This window comes from Ruditapes philippinarum, unplaced genomic scaffold (assembly GCF_026571515.1).
Source record: "Ruditapes philippinarum isolate M1 unplaced genomic scaffold, ASM2657151v2 ctg2132_1_1_1_1, whole genome shotgun sequence".
Lineage (NCBI taxonomy): Eukaryota > Metazoa > Mollusca > Bivalvia > Venerida > Veneridae > Ruditapes > Ruditapes philippinarum.
The window spans coordinates 91,450-107,744 of record NW_026864698.1 but is presented as its reverse complement, the minus strand read 5'-3'; the positions used below and the strand labels follow the sequence as shown (position 1 = coordinate 107,744).

The window sequence follows — 16,295 nt, the reverse complement described above, 5'->3', positions numbered from 1 at the left end:
TTGATAATGTGTAAATTGCATTCTTTTGGTAACTTTACAATATAGATAGATAGTTTTATTCTGGTAAAAAATACATGTCATAAAACAACTACAAATTCAATGTCAACATCAAGAGATACATGTAAACATGAAAGTGCATGTGTTGATGCCATATATTCAATACCAAGGATGACACAAAAAGAAGGCATAAGCCGACTTATTTCCATTGTGGTCCTTAGAATTGATCATATGACACCAGAAAGGCAAAATATTTACTAATTATTAAGTATTGCACATAAATTATTCAATTACAATTTCTTATAACAATTATTGCACATAAGTATTTCCATCACAGAATTTATCACACATGTATTATAATCATAATTATTATGACAGATATGTTTGACAATGAATAGGTACTACTAAAATATGCACTAAACATAAAAAATATATGAATGAAAGCTAGGTAAGATGACTAGATTAAAATGACTAAACAGATATTGATTGCATAAAATGTTCCTTAAGAGATTTTTTAAAATTACAATAATATACTTTTAAATACATTTTCAAATTTTCATGAAAATTAGCATGAATCTGGAGGCGTGCTGCTTTAATGTATTTTAATGATGTCGACACAAATATACATACTACAGTCTCTGCATGAAATGAGCCTTTCTCTGTCGTAAACAATTAATTTAGTGCAATATCGTGATATTGAAATATTGTGTTAAACTAGTACGGTGTCTCGGTTTATATCAGCTCTTTACAATCTAACTAAGTTATCAATTATTATCACAGTTTGATAATTTTAACAGTGCAGTTGAGTACATGTTTCATATACAAATAAATATTTGAAAATTAATTTCCCACTTCCACCGACAAAGGATGAAAATATGGCAAAGAACTTCATATTAAAAGGATTTTTACTTTTACAGATTGTTCAGGTAAAGAAAATGAATGTGTTTTTAGAATAAAGATAATCTTTAAACCAGTTTACTATCAAAGAATAAACTGACATCGGGCACTAAGTTAAACAGACATTGCTGAACTGACAATAAAAGTACAAACGCTGTAAATTAATTATAATAAGAAGTTAAATGAGCATACTCGGATAAAAAAATCATCTTATCAATTAATATTTTCTTGAAACCCTTAAAATAAAAATATGTTTTTAAAATTACTTCATAGTCATTCAAGTTTTCTTGTAGGCAATAAATGCGGATGGTCACGTAAATATCCTGGTCCAAATTTTACAATATGACAATCCACTGGGGACATCATTCCATGGTATAGACATACATTCACAAAGAAAATGTTGTGATAGAGGGACTATCCCTGCATGTAGCACAACTGATACTTGTGACTCACTCTTTGTGTTTTGCATTGGCGGGTAAGACTAAAATTTTGTAATAAATCTTAAAAATAGACAACAAGATAGTTACAATCTTGTGCCATACAAGAAATATGTCCTTTGTACATCTATCAACACAAAACTAGAGTTTTTGCAACAACAAAAAAGGGATATTTAACAATAACAGTTTCATTGAAATATGAAATTAAGTTCGTGCAAAAAGCAAAGCAAAACATATTGTTTTCATCATAATTTTTTCCAGTTTTGTAACATACGGTGTTCTCATGTTATAGAACTAAGAGAAATTAATAAATTAAGTTGGTGAAAGAATATGTTTTTTTTACAGTATCAGAAGTGGAAAATGCAAAGGTCCAAGTATAACAACAAGTGTTCTTAGCAACAAAGCCTCGTTCGGGACTTCCTTTGACAACACTGTTATACATTCTATAACATGGACTCATTGGCAATCGGTATGATAGTTTACTCATAAAATAATTCTTTCTTTGTTTCTTTCCTGATATAATCTCTGCGTTTTTCTATTTGTTTTACTAAGTTCAATTAAAAGAACAGTATAATTTATTGAATTCATCAGGATATATTTATATGGAAGGGTATTAACGCAAAAATTACATTTTGCCTTCTTACGTTACATTGTACATCTTGGATTATTACTATTACATTTTGCATTATGACATGCACACAATGCATTCTGGCTTGCACATCTTGCATTATGACATGCACATTTTGCTTTAAATTGCATGAATCGTTCGTTATTTGACTATCTTCAAGTTCGGAAACATGTACGGAATCATACGGAAATTACCGAAAATATACGAGTATCCGGAATATCGATCACAATAGTTATGTCCCTTATTTGCAATTTAGCCATAATCTTATTTGTTACGGTTGATGTCATGTGGTTGACTTTTTTATCATCTGATCATTTTGTTATTTTTTTTATGGCCCAAGCTCTTTGAACAACTGTTTTATTTTATAATTATTTTGTTGATAAAAAATAATTCTAGAATCATTGATTTGGAAATGTGCAACTTGTCATTGTTAGCTGGAAATATAATTTGACCCACAGAGTTTCAGTAATAAATACAAAAAATTGGTTAAGTCGTTTTGTATATACCTTATTTCCTCCATAGTAGAAATGGAAATTTAAAACAAGGGACGTTACTTGGTAAACTGAATCCGAACCGCAATACGGACTTCACCGAGAATATAACTGTAGCGCCACCTGTTAGCGTAATTTGGGTGTCACATATTATTACACTAGATGTCGCGTCGTATTATGCTTGCTGCATTTCGGCTATCGGCTATGCGTCATTCTACTTTATGACATTCGTCATTCAAGCTGAGTAAATAGACCCAAAAACAAAAAGTTGCAGGCTAATTTATTGAATTAATATATCAGATCAACAAATGAATAATAATTGATCGTTAAATAACGATATCAACATACAATTAAGCAAGACGCACACAGCAGAAAGCATAATGTGCATGTAAGAAAGCAACATGTAAAAGTCAGAATGCAAGATGTACAAGTCAGAATGCAAGATGTACAAGTCAGAAAGTTAGAAAGCACGATGTAACGTAAGAAAGCAAGATGTAATTTTTGCGTTAATATCCTTCCATATATTTACTTGAAACAAATTTTGTGTTCTTACAGAGCTCTCTAGAATATGTTGCAAATGTGATGGATAAAGATGGTCACAATAAAGAGCTTGTTGATACTTTTACGTCCACTATTGCTTTACGTGCTGATACCGACTATGAAAGTTCATTTCCCCAAATGTTGTCATTTAAAAGATATGTCAGGTATATCATTTTCCTCACTATTCTCAGTATGAACGTTTATTTTGAGTTACATTGTATATGAATTTTGTCATTTAAACTGTTCCAAAGGCTAACTTATTGAGTTTATCTGGTATCTTACAAAATGTTTATACATGTACTAAAATACCGATCGTCGCATTATTTATGGTCTGCTGAAAGGGACAAGGTTCACATTGCAATTATTATTGGTATTTTAAATATTTCCTATAAATCTCAAATACGTAATTGCGTGTTCTTGTGTATTTTTACATTATGTATAAAGTCTAGACATCGGTATACGGATATGGTGTCAAGACGGGTACTATGGTCCTGACTGTAGCAGTAAATGTGATCAACAATATAGTATTTGTACAAAGAATAACGGGCAAACTTTACTACAGTCTTGTAGCAAAAATGGTAAGCTCTATTCAAATAAAGTTAGCCATGATTATTCTAAATTATCACATTCTTGGCAAGTTTCATGAAATATGTATCAAATAATGTCTGAGAAACAAAATACTATGTGATGATAAACAAAATTACACAAAGTTAACTTAAATAGATCTGAAACATTCCTTACATTCCTTACATTATGCACAAATTTATGCACGGTTTATTATTATCAGCTATTGTGAAACAAGCACATGAACCGAACCGGCGAATTAAAATGAGTTCGCAGCATAATTTATTTTGTTGGTCGACCTTTTAAGGAAATTTTAACTGTTTCACCTTAAAATCAATAAATATAAAGTATAAATTATATGTTATGAGCATTGATATCTATCACAATATGCAAGAGACAATGTATTTATGTATTTTGCAAGACTCGGAAATATGAATTCTTTCTTTTTCTAAAAACGTGCTATTTGACAAATATGCTATTATTTATAAACCTGAGTCATTCTTGGAGCCATAATTGAAGCAACATATAATCAATTACAATATTAGAAGCGAAAACCGACAACTCTCTCGTGATATAACCAAGTATACTTTTTATTTCATTATCACGCAAATGCTATGGTAAATGCCCGATAACACTTGACTGATATCAGGTCATTAACCTGTTTCAAAAATAAGCCCCACCCATTTTAACGGACTTTTTTTTAATTGCTTATATTCTCATTTTCATCAGCATGTGAATTCTACAATGTAATCTCATACCCTTACAAGTCTTGAATCAAGATGCAATATTTATTTATTTATTATTTCGATTTCGATTTCAATTACGAATAAATACATGTAATCATAACAAACAGGCTAGACGATTTTCTTTGAGAACTTGTAAATGATTACTTTATTTCGCTGGATCATTATTTGATAAGTGAACAAATTGTTTCGTTTAAAATATAAGACGCATGTTCGTGTAGCTTGTGTTTGATTGCCGATTTGACTTTTGTTTGATTGAAATGATTATCGTGAACTTTTGAATTTGACGATTCAAGAATAAAAGTGCAGTAAAGTTTATTTGATTCTAAGGAATTTTTTGGATCGATGTTTACAGTAAAGGTAAGAATTTTATCGTGTTATGCCTATACATTCTGTTGTATCTTTTATCCGAGTCGAAAGAAAAAATGGCCACCTTTTACAAATTCTAAGTTTCAGGGGCGGAGGAATTTGTTTTCAAGAATTATTTCTTTGAACAGAAATCCGCTATTTAAAAGTAGTTTATTTTGTTATTTTGACAGTTTATATGTGTTACATGATAAATAGAAAAACATGCTACTGTCTTCTGATATCAATTTTATCAGGCGAGGCTGATATGGGCAGAAAGGGCTCGGCAAGCCTCGCCCTTTTTAGCCCATATCAGCCTCGCCTGATAAAATTGATATCAAAAGACAGTAGCATGTTATTCTCTATGTAGAATTCACATGCTGATGAAAATGAGAAAATAAGCAATTGAAAAAAGTCCGTTAAAATGGGCGGGGCTTATCTTTGATCTCAGGTTACTGACCTGATATCAAAAATAATTATCAGGCAAGTGTTATCGGACAGTAACCATAGCAGTTGCATGATGGATATGTAAAACTAGTAAACATTTGTGTATTTGTGATTTTAAAAGTAATGTTACATGTACTGGTTTTAAAATTGCTGTTAGTAAAATATAATTTATTTATATTTAAGACGTTTCAACATATAAACTTAAACCTGGATTTCACGTACCTGAGAATTTTACTCCTCTGTACATACGACAGCTTTTATCACAGTTTTTTCTCCATGAAATCTGTTCAGATGCACATGAAGTGAATGTTGAAATTTTACGTTTTAATATGGAAGGGTATGTTTTTCATTTGTTCTTATTGTTTTGTTTTTTAAGTACATTTGTATAATTAACTATAATTAACTAATTTAATAAATTTTGATCGCATATATTAAGACAAAGCTATATTTCCCCTTTGTGGCTGCGTGAGTGGGGTTGCGTGATCGTAAAAAGCGACTAATTAGGTCGAATTCCTTGAGTCAATGCATCTCTCCTAGCTTCAGCAGATGAAGTTGTATTGGCACCTATTGTTGCCAAGTTTGCCAAAACTCAGGTTAGCCAAAGACATCTTTCCTGCTCGGTGCCATGTGAACTAAATAAGGTGAGTGCGCCAAAACAAAAGAAAACAAACAAAAACTGTGTTTAATGGAATATAATTGTATTCAGACATCGGATAAATTGATAAAATAAGCAAGTATGCCATCATTTATTAAAGTCTTTTAATAAACTAGAAAACAAACATACATTACATACATTATAATGTTCAAGACATATAAAGAAAATAATGAATATACATAACATTCCTGCAATTTAAGACTATAAAATAGATCAATTTTGCCGCCTTTTAAACTGTCAATTCATACATTTTCATGATACTTAATGATTTAGTCAAAGGCAAACTTTTTGTAACATGTTTGTCAAACTTAATTTAATTATTTGTATAATTAGCAATTCATATTAATTATAAATATCCTTATTAAAGTTAACACTCAATTCAATTCAATTATTTTTTATTTTATTATCATATAAACATAAACATGTTCGTCGCCATACATTCAATTACGCGGTTACATACAACATGAGAAGAGCATGAGCATTAATACATATATATCATGTGTATATTAGTAGTATCATATCAACATATATCCCACACAATGGTTATATCAAAAATTAAGAGTAACGAAAAAGACACAAGACCAAAAAAGACCCCCCCCCCCAAAAAAAAAAAAAAAAAAAAAAAAAAAAACAAACAACAAAAAACATGACGCTTAATTGATTTGATACACTGACCTAAATTATCGTGTTGATTGTCGATAAATGGCTACTGTACTGTTATATGCATGGTGTAAATGATAGTATGATTTTGCGCGAGAATTCAGTGCCATATAAGGTTATCATTTTTTTCTTATTTATGAAAAGGCCAATGTATGAGATCAATTAGTTTCACATGGCTACATTGTAAAATGCATGAACATTGTAATCTGTAAATAGCACATATTTCTAAATAAAGTATATCATCCGATACGTTTCTAATTTGCTAAATGAATAAATTTTGCAAGTTTACACATAATACTTGTTTGATTTGAAGCTAACAATCCTTAAAACTTTTGTAAAGATGTCCAATTACAATGATATTTTGGAAGGCATCTTTTCTTTCATCTCTATAAAGCGGACAGACCAATACAAAGTGATTTTCGTCTTCTTCTACCTTCATATTACAATATACATATTTTCTATTACACTGCTCTACATTTCTAGATCTACCTTCCTCAATAGCTAATTTATGTGCTGAACAGCGTAATCTTGATAGAGCAATACGATGATTATTATTAACAGCACAAAATAAATATTTTTCCAGACATATGTTTGTTTTAATTTTCTTATATGTACTTAGTTTAGGCATATTATTTAACGTACTATAAAAAACTTGATACTATTGATCATATAATCTCTCAATTACTTTATCTATTCGAACTCTAGTGACATATCATTCCAAAAATAACTTAAACCTAGTTCATCAAGTAGATGTTTCACACCCGAAGCCCAAGATCCTAATGTATTAGTATTAACTTGATTGATGAAACATTTATATATTAATGTATCTTGGGAGTTTAAAATTCTATACCAGTATTCCAATATTCTCCCTTTACGAACAATATCTAACGGTACTTTACCCCGTTCACCAATGACAGCTTTATTTGTAGTTTGAGACCTTACACATAATAATTGTTTACAAAATTTAATATATACCCTCTCAATATCAGGGGCCTTATGAAATCCCCATATTTCACACCCATAAGTTATTGTTTTTAAAATCATTGAATCAAAAAGTTTTTGTCTTCTCGTTAACACTAAGTGGTACAACATCAAATAAGGAGTTTGGTGTAAATATGGCACGAAGTGCTTGTTCTGATAAAGATTTTTGAGTTTTATAAAATTTATCTTTTCCTGTTAAAACTACACCTAAATAACAAAATGTACACGCAACATTTAACCTTGTTTCATCATAATATAAATCAACTTGCTCAAACCTATTTCCTAATTTAAAAATCATAGCAACTGTAATATTTACAGTGGCATTGCACTTTAAACAATTCGACTTTAATTTATTCAATAATAATTGCAAGCCATTAGGCGAAAATGAAAACAACACAGTATCATCTGCGAACATGAGCATAAATATTTGCAATTCTTCTTAAGTTATCGGTTATCAGTTATAAGCACTATTATCAGCAATATACCTTTCCATGTCAGTTATTACAGTATAAAAAGCAAGGGAGACAATGTTTCGCCTTGCTTAACGCACATATAACTATCAAAATGATCAGTACTATTACCTTGCACCCTTACACAAATTTTCACAAAGTTATACAAAGACATAGTTAAAGAAAAAATATATCGCATTAGTTTATACCAAATACATTATCAAAAGCTTTTTTAAAGTCTACAAATACACAATACAATTTTTGACGTTCCTGGTGGATTATTTTATTTTGTCTGCAATACAAATATACAGTCAAGTGTACCTCGTTTTTGTCTAAAACCAAATTAATAATCTGTTAATATGTGATTTTCTTCGGCAAATTTTCGGGCCCTTTTATCTAACAAATATGAAAATATTTTTGAAAAGATCAATGTATCTTCAAAATTCTATACCAGTATTCCAATACTCTCCCTTTACGAACAATATCTAACGGAACTTTCCCAGTTCACCATCTAATATTCCCTTTGTCTAGATTCCGGATAAACACCCTTACTATATAAAAAGTTAAAATGTTTACATAATATTGGTGCTAATATATGTTTTGCATCAATAAATATTTCAGGTAGTAACAAATCCTCACCTGCACTTTTATTCCGTTTTAAATTTTCTAGAGCATTATATATATTTCAGCAATACTAAAGTAACAATCTAGTTCATTTACAGCAATATCTAAAAAGTCATGATTAACAATTTGTTCGGTATCTGGGTCAGAATAAATGGTATCATTTGAAAACAAACTTTTAAAATGTTCGTAAAAATCATTTCCAGTCAGATTTGAACCGTCTTTACATTTTTTTCTGTATTTACGAATCAGTCCCAAAACCTTTTAGGATTTTGATTCCCAGCATTATGTAACTCAGACTTCTGTTTTAATTCATATACAAGTTTAGCACTTCATTTTATCCTTCTGTAATAACGTCTTTTATTTATAACAAAAATAATGTTTGTGTTCTCTGACTCCGATACACTTTGTTTGCATGATTTAATTCAGACTTAGCGGTTCTACAATCGCACGTAAACCACGGATTACACACTGTTTTCCCGTGTACTTAGTTTGTTTACAACAACAATTTTAAATGCACTGTTATACAGTACGTTTCCAAAAGTGATGATACCATTATCAACTGTTAAATTTGACGATACATGTATTATATTTGTAACAATGTCATTTAATATACCTGTTTCTTTTATTAAAGAATCTTTATATTGGTCAACATGATCATTATCCCTTTTCAATTGGCGTGTGCTACTTAAAATTATTTAAAAATATATATATAATTTTATTTTTATGAGCTGCAGTATTGAATTGAATAGGTACATGTGTAGAAAAAAAAAATATATCATGTACAATAAATTTATAATAAATAATGTACACTTATTATAGGAAACAAATCGTAAGATGCAATTCCATAGTCAATAACACTTTTCCCAATATTTGATAAAAATGTTACTCGTCCGATATTTCTATCATCGCCCATACGATTAAATCTGTACTTTTGCAAATGTCTAGAAGTTTTATTCAAGAAGAGTTACATACTGTATCCTCGCTTACCCTTGTGTCAATTTTAAAAACGTACTCCTCTGTTTCAGCATCAATAGTATGAATATATTTATCAAATAAGTCAACTTGTTCGATAAAATCATCTCTGGTATCTGTCCTTGCATTTAGATCTCCCATAAGACAACTTTTGCAAAGTTGAGAATATTTTCTAATACATATTTCTGTTCATAAAATCCTATTTCATGTGACTTAAAGTACACCGATTCATTCGGGGGAATATAAGTAAAACATAGACAAATATCAAATTCAAGTTTAAAATATTCTATTATACACTAGATGTATAATGGTCAGTGTTTAATTGCATTGGCTATGCATCTGTTAAACAAAACAGTCATTTTATAATTTAAACAATATCAATTTGATAATTTCAGGACATTAGAATTTAAAGCAGAGTGTGATAACAAAGCTCTAAGCAGCTTACTGTTCAATACACATATCTATCTACTGAGCCTAACAAATAAAGCAGCTTTGGGAAGATATTTTCCGAACAGTCCTTTACTTGTTCCAACAGTTCATCAACAACTAGCTAGAGGGGTATGACCACCATTTCAATAAATCAGAACAAAATATACACCTTTGAAAGTGTACATACCCGTAATAGATAATTCATTGCCTCAAGAATAAGATAACATTTACATGTAGTTATATTGAATAACCAAAACATAATATATTTTATGCCTTTTCATTCATAGTGGCAATTAATGTATTTATTAATACAGGTTTTTAACAATTTTCAAAACTCTTACAATATTTTCAAATTTTGAAGGCTTCTAAATAAGTTTTAGGAATACAGTAAATTTAAATGTTAAATATACTTGTATTTCAGGCGACGATATTTGTTATGTTGAGACCGATACATTATCATGATTCCTCCACGTCATGTGGACACAATGGCTGTAATGTTGATATACAAGTTTGCTTGAAAGCACAGTCTAATGGGTGAGAAGATAACAATAATTAGATTTTAAGGTGATAGCTTCGTACAGCCGTATGAATATAAGTTATAGAGAAACTAACTCTAAAGAATTATAGTAACAAGATTGTGCATGTGTAAGGGGGGCTCCATTGAGCTTTTTTGACATGACAGGACTGGATTATTAACCCCATTTGATATAGGCCTGTCTATACAAACATCTTATGTGCATTTATCCTAAATATTTATTCTAATTCTGAAAAAGAAATGACCCAAAATTGAAAAGCGTTGCTATATCTTAGTTATCTTTTGTATACCTTTCTGTTTTAAGTATTCAAGTTGATCTCTGAGATTAAAATTTTATGTTTTTATGTTTATGTCGTACTCAACTGGCCAAACGATAAACTGGTTATCTTATATATAACCTAATTTAAAAAAAAAAACTCACATCAGCGGGGTCACCGACTAGAACACTGTCTGACCACGACATGCAGCGTTTATATCGATATTCTGACTTGAGCAGTTTATCTACTGAATATCAGCTGATTTTATTGTCCGTCCGTCTATTAGCTGTTTTGTGTCCACTCTGTATATTTTTAACCGATTGTAAGAAATTCAAAATACTAAACAGAAATATTAAAGCTATGAGACGATATATGCAGAACGCGGGTTAGGGTTTTTATCGGGTCAAAGTCAAGTCCACAATAAGTTATGAATTTCAAACTTTCATGACGGCTCTATATCGTTTGAACCTACGAAAGGAAATCAAAAGTACATATATTTGACTGATGAATTAATTGTAATGAAACGATCAGCATAGCGCAGGTTTTGACTTGTTCCTCGCACGGTGAGTGCAACATTGACTCATTTATATCCTTTTTATGTTCAGTAAAATTCTACTAGTTTGTTATCTTATAGTTAGTTGCTAAAATATTTTTATATTTGTTTTAATTAAATTTTATTTTTTAGCCTGACAAAATTTTGAATACTGAGAGAAATTTAAATGTCTATGATTAAAATAGTATTTTGAAATAAGACAATATTTAATTTAGTAATAAAAACTGATGAAAATTAAAAACATGTAAAATCATCAAATTGCAACAAGATGTAAATGTGACGTATAAACAGATAAAATTTTATTAAACTTTGAAGTTATTAAACTTTGAACATGAATGAAACATGTCTGCGGATACCTGCAGTTGTTAGCTTCTGTTACTTATGAAAACGGAAAAAAAAACAATTCCCCAAAGTGCGTTTAACCCCAATGTGCGGTGTTACTAGCTGTATCTGTTGAATGACACATTATCATTAAATACAATTTACAGAGTATCCAATATTACAAGTTGCAAAAAGTTGATTGCTGAATAAAAACATATTTTTATATTCAATTAATATCTAATGTTAAAGCTTAGACATTTTGCATGAATCAATGAATGGATTCAATAAGATTTCAAGTCCAGTGGTCAATCAGATAGGAAAACTTACTTACATGTATGTCTTTTTGTGTATCATAGACCTAGAAAAAAACTAAAATAGTTACTTAAAGCAAGGCGAAACAAAATGGTTCTGCCCATGAGGATGGGGGAGTCACTGAAATTACATGTACTCGTACGTACATATTTGGATCTATATAATAAACCTGTCTTAAAGTTTTTTTCATGCAAACACACAGCTCCGCGCGCAGCACCACGTGGTTTGACTGTATAAAAGTACAATTATCTCATTTGCACAGATCGAATGTCTGTGTGGGTATTTTATTGGTATTATTTATGTGAAGGGAAGTTATAAAGACAAGGAAATTCTTTGTTTACATATCATGTTGATTTTTGTAATAATATTTTCTGCTTTTGAAGCACTGGTATTATATTACATGTATTTGTATGTTTCTTTCTATCTTGATAATTAAAAAAAGCAAGCGTTATTGTTGTGTACAGTCACTATATATACGCTCGTACATGTACAAATTTACCTCTTTCCGCCCTGTAAGCTCACTTGGTGGAACAAACTTTGAACTGTAAATCGGGCAACCCAGGTTCTGCAGGTCACTTTCTGTGGTCTTTCGCACTGTACCTTTGATGTGCAAAAAAGTAATAACAGTTCTTTGCAAAAGTAAAAACATGTAGTACTGGTAAACTGCTTGACAGCCTGTCTGGTAAATTTAAAGTGTCTTACTACAGTGATTTGGAGGTAAACTTCAGAAAACAAACTCATTATCTTGTCCATAAGCATATAGAAGTATCTCCCATTTAGATGTCATTGCAAGATCTTAGTCACTTAGTATGTATCAATATAGATTTAAAGTTAAATGAAATAACTATGCACTTATGTTTATAAATGCCACTGGGGACACACAGTATCATACTTATAATCCAACAAAACATGTTCTAATTGTAAAGAATGATCTTCTTTTCTTATTTAAAGATTATTATACCACCGCACAACAAAGTTGTAAGAGGGGTATACTGGAATCAGCTTGTCCGTCCGGCTGTCCGGTCTTCCGTCGATTTTTTCTTGTCCGCCCAATAACTTGAGATTCCTTTAACCCACTGTCTTCATATTTTGCATGGAGGTAAGTCATAACGAGAAGATGACCCTATTGATTTTGAGGTCACCAGGTCAAAGGTCACAGAGGCCTTGACTTCAAAAAGCTTGTCCGCCCAGTAACTTAAGATCCTTTGACCCACAGTCTTCATATTTAGCATGGAGGTTAGTCATGACGAGTAGATGACCCCTATTGATTTTGAGGTCACCAGGTCAAAGGTCAAAGTCACAGGGGCCTTGACTTCAAAAAGACTGTCCGCCCAATAACTTAAGATTCCTTTGACACACAGTCTTCATATTTGGCATGGAGGTTAATCATGACGAGTAGATGACCCCTATTGATACTGAGGTCACCAGGTCAAAGGTCAAGGTCACAGGAGCCTTGACTTCTAAAAGCTTGTTCGCCTAATAACTTAAGATTCCTTTGACCCACAGTCTTCATATTTGGCAAGGAGGTTAGTCATGATAAGAAGATGATCCCTATTGATTTTGAGGTCACCAGGTCAAAGGTCAAGGTCACAGGGGTCTTGCATTCAAAAAGCTTGTCCGCCCAATAACTTGACATTCCTTCCACCCACTGTCTTCATATTTTGCATGGAGGCTAGTCATGATTAGTAGATGACCCCTATTGATTTTTTGGGACACTGGGTCAAAGGTCAAGGTCACAGGGACCTTGACTTTAAAAAGCTTGTCCGCCCAATAACTTAAGATTCCTTTGACCCACAGTCTTCATATTTGGCATGGAGGTTAGTCATGATTACCCCTTTTGATTTTGAGGGTACTGGGTCAAAGGTCAACTAAAAACAAAATTTCCCCTCAATTGCTTAAGAATGCCTGTCCACAGTGTATTGATTTTGACATTTTCACATTTGAAGCATGTAGAATACATAACTTAGAATGCACTGGCTCAGATTTGGCAGGGACGTTGTCCTTGAGCTCTAAATGGCCACTGTTGATTCTGACAAAGTGGTATGCGGGGGTATTCACGCCATGACAGTGGCAGTTCTAGTTTTGATTACTCAAAACTAATTTGTATTCGAGCGTATCAATATACAATACTATCAATTGTTCCGCTTATGCGATGTTCTTTTTTCTCAATTTTAAAGCATTTGTCAAGAGACAGTTTCGGTTCAATCGAAGTTAATAACAACAAATCTTACAATATGTGATGGAATTCTTGTCAATTCGCAGCCGACAAACCAAGGATACAACTTGCTAGGTGTTAAATCATGGCCGGTAAACATTTTTTATTCATTCATTATTCTTTGTATATGTAATATGTGCTTTAATTCATCACTAGGGCATTTCATACAGATATTTATCAATTTAATGTGCATGTATATAGTTTTTCTTCAAACAGCATGCCTCTATATAGATTCATGCTAATTTTCATAAAAATGAATTAAAATGTAAAATATTGAGAGGTAAACAAGGAAAGTGATTTTCACATTGAAAACGGCCCTTACAACTCGGTAATTTGCTAAAACGAGAACAAAATACACAAAATCTGCCTTACTGCGATAGTCACGCAATAAAAATATGCATTGTGATAAATACTGCAAAATCAGTAATTAGTCGCACATTATATTCAAATTATTCCTTGAATCTTGAATAAAGAGCCATGCATGTTTAAAACAAGGATGATGAAAACTCGGAACAACGATATTGAAAAGTTGAAATAATGAAACAACGAAACCACGATGGTGAAAAGTCGAAACAACGATGATGACATGGTGCTTTCGTTGTTTCGCGTTTGCACAATCGTAGTTTCGTGTTCTCAACATGTGCTTGTTAAAGTGCTCTTTATTTTCAAATGATTGTTTCACCTCAACATCATATTTTTATTATAATTTAGACTAAGTACGCGTGTAGTTCAACTTCTTGTCATACCATTATCGTTCAGATTGAGTGCAATGTTAATTATGTTTGAGATTTTCAAAATTCTAAAGCATCAGTTTGACTCACAATTTAAGAATACTTTGTTTATCCATTAGGAAAAAACATGTAATCAATAAACATCATTACGGCAAATTTGCATTATTCTAATGAAAATTATGTTTTCAAACTGATTTTTATATTTCGTATCAATTTCAAATGGCAATACCTTCCTGCATAAGCTCAACTGATTCGGGACTTCGACATTTGGTTGGGTATTCCAAGTATTGCTACTTGAATACTTCATGTATTTCATAATCCACAGTATATGTTGACGAGTTTATAAAGTTGTCTTTGGCATCTTGGCTGTGATAAGCAGGCTTAGAGTCCACTGTGAAGCTGAACTTTATGAACCACAACTCAATAATGATAGTGGTTTTTTTTTGTTGTTGTTGTTGTTGTTGTTTTCGTTTGTTTGTTTATTTATTTATTTATTTATCTATTTAATTATCGATATAATTTTCTTATTTTTGTATTTATTTTTTTGTTATTTATCTTTTTATAATTCATTTTGTTTCATCTATTTTTTGTTGTTGTTTTTTATTTATAAATGTTATTTCATTTCTTTCTTTTATTTAGAGAGAGAGAGAGAGAGAGAGAGAGAGAGAGAGAGAGAGAGAGAGAGAGAGAGAGAGAGAGAGAGAGAGAGAGAGAGGGAGGGGGAGAGAGAGAGAGAGAGAGAGATTAATAAGATTGCCGAGTGTTTTGACATAAAAACATGTTCAATATGAAACCCCAGAAAAAAGTAACCAATGAACGAGCATCTGAATATGATATTTCTTGGCAACTACTCGGCCCTTTCCGTCAGTCTTCGGATAAGGACCTCGACACAATAGTATGAATACACAGAACGGATGCGGTATTTCGGTCTAACCTACGCTAAGAAACTTAAAGGGACTCCACTGAGGTTTTTTGACATGATGGGACTGAAAATATTTTTTCCAGATAAATGTATCATTTGATGTTAGGTGTAGACCACGAATCTTTATGCAAACTTTCAGATCATTCGCGCACTTTGTTTTTCCATTATTATTATTCAAATTGTAAAAAAATGACCCAGTATGAAATAGAGGATATTTGTTTAGTTCAGTGTAAGATCGGAATATATTTCACCGAGTGAGCACCAAAAGGTATATTTCACGAGTGGCGCAGCCACGAGTGAAATATGAACTTTTGGTGTTCACAAGGTGAAATATTTCGATCTTACACTAAACTAAACAAATTTTCTTTTTATTACATGCAAAGAAACGTTTTAAAAAGACATTAAACCTAATACTGAATGAAAAGCGCGCCAAATAATAATACAACGTGACGTCATTTACGACGTCACGTCATTAAGTTGGTACCCAGTACTGTGCACGCTGGTATTTTACTTAAACAACGTGAGGGGCTGAAATTCAAAACAGTGAAATTATCAAAGTGGTAATTTCACTGTTTGAAACAGTGAAATTA

At 31.5% G+C, this 16,295-nt stretch overlaps 1 protein-coding gene across 1 annotated transcript in view; it reads left to right on the top strand.

Moving 5' to 3' along the window:
- The first annotated feature begins 766 nt into the window (after window positions 1–766).
- Window positions 767–16,295, top strand: part of LOC132726538 (neurogenic locus notch homolog protein 1-like) — a 52,458-nt gene continuing 36,929 nt past the window's right edge. Inside the window, exons 1-9 of the mRNA XM_060711872.1 lie at window positions 767–923; window positions 1,188–1,369; window positions 1,677–1,800; window positions 3,006–3,154; window positions 3,435–3,568; window positions 5,273–5,426; window positions 9,826–9,988; window positions 10,281–10,393; window positions 14,015–14,144. Of these exons, the coding sequence (XP_060567855.1) occupies window positions 873–923; window positions 1,188–1,369; window positions 1,677–1,800; window positions 3,006–3,154; window positions 3,435–3,568; window positions 5,273–5,426; window positions 9,826–9,988; window positions 10,281–10,393; window positions 14,015–14,144 (1,200 nt within the window). The 5' untranslated portion in view covers window positions 767–872. The remainder of the gene's footprint in view (window positions 924–1,187; window positions 1,370–1,676; window positions 1,801–3,005; window positions 3,155–3,434; window positions 3,569–5,272; window positions 5,427–9,825; window positions 9,989–10,280; window positions 10,394–14,014; window positions 14,145–16,295) is intronic.